Raw genomic sequence first — 8,678 nt, forward strand, 5'->3', positions numbered from 1 at the left:
CCACACAGATGTCTCTGCTGTTTAATCCATTCTTCTCTGTTGGTCTATACATTCTATCCAGAAATGGAAGCTGGCATAAAGCAACCACTTCTCCAGGAAGCCTGGGAGATGGGTCTCTCTGCAGGAGCTGGCAGGGCTGGGGGTGGGGGCTGCTCTTAGGACCTCACACACCTGCCACAGAGCTCTGACCCAAAAGTCCAACTGGTCTAGAAAGTTGAGGCCAGTGGTGCCATGTGGCCCGTGAGGCCACCTTGAATGTGCATGAACCTTTCTTCTGCGCCCACAGGATACCCTTGACTTTCTTCCTTGAGAGTGGCTTTTCCCCATCTTTTCTCAGATTTCTTTCTGCACTGTTTCCCTCCATTAGTGAGAAGATGATCTTAAAGTAGGTACTTGGGCCTTTGGGGAGGGGGGGCTCCCATCAGGCTCAGGACTGGTGATGGCAGGCACCCCCTTCCTCTCCCTGCTGGGGCCTGTGGGCAGTTGGGCCTTGCCTGCCAGAAAAGAAGGTGTGTTCCTCCTGGGGTGGATCCTGATAGTGATTCAACAGTAAGTGTCTAAAAGCTTTTCGTGGGCACATTAGGGTAGAGGAAATATGGCACTGCTAAATGGCAACTTTATTAGGGGCAGGGCTGGGCTTGGAGTGTTTCTGTGGGCCCAGCATCAGATCCAGGGCCTGTCAGGCAACAGAAACTTGATGGGACTTCGGCAGAGCAGCTAAGGAGAACAACTCCGCTTGTCTGTATGGTTTTGAAGGCAAGTCATGAGGAAGGGACCTGGAGAGGCGTGTCACTTGTGTGGGTGCATGCACATGGCTGGGGGCTCTGCATTCCTCCCCCACAAAGCTCCAGAGATGCCTGTGTGGTCAGTCCCAAACCTGTCTGTGTTTTAACTCCTCTCTGAAGTACAGTGCCAAGAAGGGCCTAGTCACCTAACCCTCAGGGGAAGGGACAAATAAGGAAGAGGTGATGGTGTTGAGACCAGTGGCAAGTCCCGTGCAGGTTCCCGAGCTGCCAGTCTAGAGTCAGTGAGCTCCAACTAGCACCGGCCAGCTGTCTTTGAATTCCTTCTGTCAAGATCTTCTGTGCGCGCGCACTTGTTTGTATGTGTGTGGGTGTGCATGCATGCGGAGACCAGAGGTCAAACCCAGGAGCCCTTGACTTTGTTTTATTGAGACAGCCTCTGTCACAAAGACCCGAGGCTGCAGAGTAAGCCGGCTGGCTAGCCAGTGAGCTCTCAGTGAGGTCCTCAGCCTCCTCAGTGCTTGTGCTACCATGCCTAGCTTTTTACCTGGGTGTTGGGAATTAGACTCAGGTCCACCCGGTTAGTACAGCAAGCTACTATACCAACGGAGCCATCTTCCCAGCCCCTGTATCAAGATCTCGAATTTATTTCATTTCTATTTTAGCACAGTGATCCTTTTAGTGTCAAAAGATACCTTTTTTTCCCCTTCCCATGCATTAATTCTTTGCAGTCCCAGGTCCCAAGTTCAGAGGTTAGGTGCTGGCCTTTTGACTTCTCTAGCCTGCCAGGAGGTGGCCTTTCAGGAGGGAGAGCCCGGCCATCTTGCTTTGTATAGCAGGGACAGGGACTACTTAGCCATCTTGCATTGAACAGGGTCTGAGACCTTTCCGGAACCTAGAGTGCCTGTCTGGCTGTAGTTGGCATATGCCCCCAGAACTGCTGTCCTGTAAAGGCAGAATGACTTCAGATTCACCACTGCCAGAGCCAGAGGACTGCCAGGGCTCGCCTCGGAAGCTGGGAGCAAAGCCGTGTAATTACTGTGTTTGGTCAGTGGAGCAGGTGCTAGAGGAAATGGGGATGATATGGGGTTTAGGCCAGACATCATCACAAGGTGACAGGTGGAAGTTTGCCTTCATGGGGCTCCGCAACTGGGCTGCAATCTGGATTGTTCTAAAAAAGGAGAACTTGGAAAATCAGTTCCCGGAGAGCCACACCCCTTGCCCCATATCTCCAGTGGGGCGTGGCAGGGTAGTTTTAGGGAGTGGCTGCCACCTAGATAGGGCTGGTCCTGCCTGGTGTCATTTGCCAGCTGAATGACCTTGGGCAACTCGCCCAAGCACTCTAGGCCTCTGTTCCCTTATCTGGAAAATGGTACTAAGCAGTCCCCTCCTCTCTGGAAGCAGAGAGACGTGTCAGGCGGCTGATTTGTGACTCTTGATGTCTAAGGGGAAGATCCTTGGACAGTGCTGGGCAGCTGGGCCAGGAAAGAAAAGGAATCTCTTACTTGTCAGTCTCAATTTAGAGTCCAGCACCTCAATTTCTCCACTGTGGACTGGGTCCTTCCTTCGTTTGGGTCTGGTTGGCCTCAGACCCTGTTTCTCTGGTCCAGGCTGTGCCATGTCCACTCACCTATCTACTTCCAGACCTCACTCATGGCACGCTCCCAGGCCTGGTGACCTTCTCTGTCATACTACCATTGATGGCCGACTTAGTGTTGATCCTCCATCCTGCAATCCTTCCAAGCCCCACTTCTCATGGGACCTTTTTTTGTGACTTTCTACTTGACTGCTTGGCCCAGGTGAGCCATATACCCAGGAAGGTATATGGTCTCTGCTTCCAGACAGAGGAAACTGTCTCAGATAGGGAAGGAGCCTGCTCTGTGTTGCACAGCAGGTACCGAGTCCCATGCCTCACGGTCGGCCTCTGACTTAGGAAGTCATCGCTCCTGTTCAGGGTGTCTTGTCCGACTCAAATCTAGTGTAGATCTGGAGACACAGGTTGGATTTTTCCAGTAGAAGGCCAGGCTGCTGTACAAACAACCCCTCAGCTCCCAGCATCAGGTCAGAAGAGAAGCTGTGGGTCTTCTTCCCTGCCTCTGTGCCTCCTGTCCCCACCTGGGTACTTGTTCTTTGTACCATCTAAGCCACCCCCTAGGCAGGAAGTGGCTTGAGTTGTAGTGGTTTGGGTGATGCCACCAGACTGTGATCACTGGTCACTTGTGGGGGTGGGGAGCGTTGACATGTTTTTCTCACCTCTCTGTGAGAAGGGGCACTGCGGGTGGAGGGAGGAAGCAAGTATGAAACCCTCTGGGCTGTTTCCTCTGCGCTGTGGCCTTGCGTTGGTGGGGAGCTTCCCCGAGATGTCGCTGGGTCAGGCCACCTGTTCACTGGTTGCAGAAAGCTAGGGGAAGCCTGGGCTCTGAGACCCAGGCTGGGCAACTCTGTCAGGGAGAAGCTGGTGGGGTTCCCCTGGCAACGAGAACCCTAGGAAGGAGCCTAGGGGTGTGTGAGCCCCATCACTGGGGCTTGTTCCCACCGCTTGCCCCCAGAGCACACACAAGTGCCACTTCTTATTCTAGACAAATTGATGGTGGTGGCCAGGTGGGCTCCTCCTGCCTTGGCTAGCAGTATGTGTGGATCCTGAGGTCCATGGGCAAAGCATATTGTCTCTGTCACTACTGCAGGGAACAGACCTTTGTCCATAGAGCCTGGGAGGTGATGAGCAGGAGATCTGGGTTGGGATGGTAACAGGAGGATGCATAGGTACCTGGAGCTTGAGAAGCCACCTCTGCTCTGATTCATGTTCCATGTGGGACTCCAGGATCAGTGAGGTCAGGCCTGAGCAATTTCTTGATATTCGTTGCGCTGTGGTTTTGTTGTTTTGAGATGGGATCATATAGCCTGGCTGTACATCTTGTCATATGGCCTAGGCTGCTAGGTCTTTGGGTTCTTCTGCGCCAGCTTCCTGGATTCTGGGGTTCTTGGTGTGCACCAGCATGCCTAGACAATTTCTTGGTTTTCAAAAGTGCAAAGCTGATAAATAGATAGGTTTGTTTTGGTGCCTGGGTCACTGGTGTGTGTGTGTGTGTGTGTGTGTGTGTGTGTGTGTGTGTGTGTGTGTGTGTGTGTAGCTCCCCCTGTCACAGTTGTGGGCTAATGGCTCCCTCCAAGCTCTGGAGTTGCTCTTCTCTCTCTCTCTCTCTCTCTCTCTCTCTCTCTCTCTCTCTCTCTCTGACACACCTTGAGACTAAGGCTGAGACCAGCTGGACTGGGGGTCACTGACTGGATCTTATTCTTACGGAGGGGGTCCTTTGAGGGATGGTGGAAATGACTCACTGTCCCCCACCTCTGCTCCATAGAACCAGGGACTACCACCAAAGGGAAATCGTACACCGGCCTGGGCAAGAAGTCCCGGCTGATGAAGACAGTGCAGACCGTGAAGAGCCACAGCAACTACCAAGATTGCTCAGCCCTGAGACCACATGTCCCACACTCGAGCTACGGCACCTACGTCACGCTGGCCCCCAAAGTCCTGGTGTTCCCTGTTTTTGTGCAGGTGAGCCTGTGCAGGCATGCCCCAGGGTTCCCTCAGGAGGAAGTGAGAACAGGCAGGGGCCTTGGTTCCAGGACTGAGGGTGGAGTTCCAGGATCCAGGCCCCCTTTGGGGACAGAGAACTGGCTTCCTATTGTGGAGATGATCAGGGAAGCCCATGAGAGGGCTCCCTCCTTCTCTCCCAGCCTCCTCATCCTCTGGGGCTGGCAACGGGGTGACACAAAGTCAGCCAGCTCCATTGGCTGCCTCATCCACAGGAGTTAATGTTTGAAACGGACTGAGGGAGAGCTTCTGGGACTAGTTGCTCTGCTCGGGCACACATACATCTGGCCAGCAATCTCCACACAGGAGTCAGACACCTCTTCCCTTTCCTCTCTCACTTCTCCATGTCTCTCCTTCTTCCCCTCTTCCTGTCATGACTTTGTCAGCTTACAAAGTCTTGGGTTCCATTTTTGGCATTTTCAAACACAATTTGTTTTTCTCTATCCTTCCCCAATCCTCTCCTCCCACACCCCAACCCCCAATACTTTTCCGCCGTCATAACCTCTTTCCCACCTTCCTGTATGTTCTGTTCCCCTCTTTCCTCAACAGCTCTCTTCCCCGCTTGTGGTTCCTTTTCTGGTTATATGACCCACACCTCCACCCACATGTGTATATATGATAAAAGCATTTGAAGTTCGATTCTGCATACGAAAAAGCACATATTGTATTTGTCTTTCTCAGTTTGGGTTACCTCACTTAATACGTTTTCTAGATCTGTCCATTTTCCTGCAAATGCTGTAATGTCATTTTTTTTATGTCTGAATAAAATTCATTGCACATAGTTCCCACATTTTCAACATAAGGATTTTTTAAATTAACACATAATTACCATATGACCTACCCACACACTTCTGAACAAATGTCCAAAGGACTCTCTATCCTAGACAGAGATCCTTGCACATGTATGTTTATTGCTGCTATAGTCACAATACCAAGGAATTGGAGACAGCTTAGACAGCTGGTGACTAGGAATTGAAAATGCACTACGTGTCTTTCCTCTCAAGTCTCTGTTAGTGCTCTCATTTGGATATCGCGTTCATGAACATTTTAATATAAAAAGCTCTTCTTTCCTGCCACGCTCATGGCTTTGCTCCTGTTGTCCAACACTGCCACCGCCAAGCCACAGCCCTTGGCTCTTTTGACAGGCATTCACTATGTAGTTCAGGGTGATCCAACTCACCATCCTCCCCCAGTATCCCGAGGACTGGAATTACAGATGCGTATCACCTGCCTGGTTATATTGGTTTTGTCTTAATTTTGTTACAAATTAAGGCTAACCAGCTGCCCTGTCGGGTCAGGTGTATGTTGCCAACCTGAGTTTGACCCTGGGACCCATGTGGTAGAAGGAGAGAACGGACTTCTACAAGTTCCCCTTCTCCTCTCATCCCTGTGCTATGCCTGTTTCCCATATACATGTGCGTGTGTGTGTGTGTGTGTGTGTGTGTGTGTGTGTATGTGTGTATGTGTGTGTATGTGTGTGTATGTATGTGTATGTGTGTGTGTATGTGTCTCTGTGTGTGTGTATGTGTATATGTGTGTGTATGTATGTGTATATGTGTGTGTGTATGTATGTGTCTCTGTGTGTGTATGTGTATATTATGTGTGTGTATGTATGTGTATATGTGTGTGTATGTATGTGTCTCTGTGTGTGTGTATGTGTATATGTGTGTGTATGTATGTGTATATGTGTGTGTGTATGTATGTGTCTCTGTGTGTGTGTATGTGTATATGTGTGTGTATGTGTCTCTGTGTGTGTATGTATGTGTGTGTTGTGTGTGTGTCTGTGTCTCTGTGTGTGTGTGTATGTGTGTGTGTATGTATGTGTATATGTGTGTGTGTGTATGTGTGTGTGTATATGTGTGTGTATATGTGTGTGTGTGTGTATGTGTGTGTATGTATATGTGCGGGCTCCCACATATACCTATGTGTGTAGTGCTCACACACACACAAGATGCACCAGCCAGCTCCTGTATTAGCGTCAGTCACTCAGAGTGCCCAGGACAAAGAGGCTGCAAGGGGCCAGCGTCAGACCCTGCCCTCTGCCTCGGACGCCCACAAACCCATTACTCAGATGGAAAGAACGGATGAGGAAGGCAGAAGTCACCAGAAGCCGGGAACAGAGCTGGGGCTAGATCTAGACTTCCTGCCTCCGAGCTTCCCGATCTTTCCACGGATCCAAGCGGCCATTCATGCTGGCAGCGCCAGCCCTGCATCAGCCTGAGCTGCAGCCAGCACTCTGCCCTCACCCCAGGACCTCCTGGTAGCACAGCCAGATCCCAGGGCTCCACGCCTCTTAAACTGTTTCCATCCCAGGCCTGGGCTGGGACCTGGCCAACGGTGAGGGGGAGGGAGGCTCTCCTAGCTAGAGTTAGGCTGGCTCCCAGGAAGAATGACCCAGGCCCTACCCCTGACCCCTGCTGACAGGGCTGGAGCTGAGGGTGGGGGACTATGAGGGGTGCCAATAGGCTGAGCTTTCAGAAGGGGGTCTGGGGTTGAGTTCAAGCAGAAAGCCTCCAACATTCTTCTAACAGTTCTCTTCGGCTAGTAACTTTAATCTTCCGGGTGCTTCTCTCAGCTTGGGTAAATGGTCATCTTTCTCCTCCGTAGCAGGATAAACAATGAGATGTCTTTAGGGGCTAGAGGTACGTTTTGACCATATCAATGATCGACTCTCAGAGGCAGTGAGATCGTCATAGTAACCAGTGGGCAAGCAGAAGCTGGAGTGACTACTTGGTAGGGCTTTTGGAACAAGTTTCGGGTCTCCACCCTGAGGCTGTGGAGAGAAAGTGAGGGGCCTAATGACTGGGCAAGGAAGTCCAGTGGGAAAGCCCGCCAGGCTGGCGTGTCTTACCTGGGAAGCCTTGTTCCTCCCCTCATACAGCAGCAGCTCTTCAGACAGCAGGAGAGTCCGGGCGGGGTTACAGAGATCTAGGGGCTGAAGACCAGTCACACTGAGTGGGAGTGCAAAGGGCAGTCTGCCAGATCAGAGCACTCTCTTGCAGAGGGAGAGGACAAGTCTGCCCGCCCTCCTCCTGCCCCTGACCCCATGCACCCCTCACACCCACAATGGAAACAGAAAGACTCTGCTCCAGCCCTGCGCAGCCAGGCCTGACCAAAGAGCTGCTCTCTCTACAGGAAGTTCAGCCGCAAGCTCAGAGCCTTTGCAGCCCTCCCCTGATGCCCGCCCCCACACCAGGCTCCTAGGCCCTCCCGGCCCTCCTCTGTCCTGTGTACGCCTCACAGGAAAGTCTCTACTGTCAGGCCCAGGAGGGATCTCGAGGGCCCTATGCCAAGAGATTTGGCCACTCAAGTCTCTTCAAGGCCAAGTGGGTCCCTCCCTGGCCTGCTCAGGTCCTGAGCTGAGCAAACTGACTCCTTCACCTTCATCCGTTTCCCCAGCAACCAATTCCCACTCAAACTCCTCATCCTGCCACCCTGTCCAGCCCAGCTCAGTCCAGCCCAGTTCGGAGAACACACCCCAACTCTGGCTGACCACCTGGAAGCACCTGAGAATGTATGTTTATCACATGACCCCTGACCTCAAGCAAGGGGCTGTAGAAAGATAATGAGATAAGAAGCATGGGGGGAGCTTCAAAAGGGGGCTAACTGAGACCTCTCAGGGATTCGGGAACAGACAGGAAAACTGATGGAAAGCAAAGCAAGTCTGGTCATCAAGTCAGGCTGGTAGGGTGGGGGTAGGGTGGTCGCTGGTGGGAAGGGAGCGCTCCACAGTATGGAAGAGGTGAGAGGGCTCCTGTATGGACAGCTGCTGGCTACTCCTTTATCTTGGTAGGTATTCATTCTCCAATTCTTTGTTTTGCACATGTAAGTGTTATGCCATTTTTAAAAAATCTTGATTATTTCTTTTTCTTATTTATTTATTTATCTATTTGTTTATCTATCTATCTATCTATATCTATCTATCCATCTATCTATCTGAGACAGGGTCTCTCTGTGTAGCCCTAGCTATTCTGGAACTCACTCTGTAGACCAGGCTGTCCTCCAACTCAGAGCTCTGCCTGCCTCTGCCTTCCAAGTGCTGGGACTAAAAGGTGTATACCACCACTGCCCAACTTGAATATCTCACAATTTAAACATTTTCAATTTTTATAATTCTAAAATCTAATTTAAACTGGGTGTGGTGGTACATGCCTTTAAGCCTAGCACTCAGGAGGCAGAGACTAGTGGATCTTTGTGAATTCAAGGTGAGTCTGGTCTACATAGTGAGGTCCAGAAGAGTCAGGGCTACATAGAGACCCTCTCTCAAAACAACAAACAAACAAAAACTCTAAATCTAATTTAAATTTAAAAAATTGTACTATATCTATTTATGTGTGTGT

General features: G+C 51.0%; 1 protein-coding gene across 1 annotated transcript in view; it reads left to right on the forward strand.

The window, feature by feature from the left end:
• Positions 1 to 4,577, forward strand: part of LOC118577896 (regulator of G-protein signaling 3-like) — a 49,341-nt gene extending 44,764 nt beyond the window's left edge. The window contains exons 13-14 of the mRNA XM_036178552.1: positions 4,103 to 4,299; positions 4,554 to 4,577. Of these exons, the coding sequence (XP_036034445.1) occupies positions 4,103 to 4,299; positions 4,554 to 4,577 (221 nt within the window). The remainder of the gene's footprint in view (positions 1 to 4,102; positions 4,300 to 4,553) is intronic.
• Positions 4,578 to 8,678: the final 4,101 nt, after the last annotated feature.

The sequence above is a fragment of the Onychomys torridus genome, chromosome 2 (genome assembly GCF_903995425.1).
Source record: "Onychomys torridus chromosome 2, mOncTor1.1, whole genome shotgun sequence".
Lineage (NCBI taxonomy): Eukaryota > Metazoa > Chordata > Mammalia > Rodentia > Cricetidae > Onychomys > Onychomys torridus.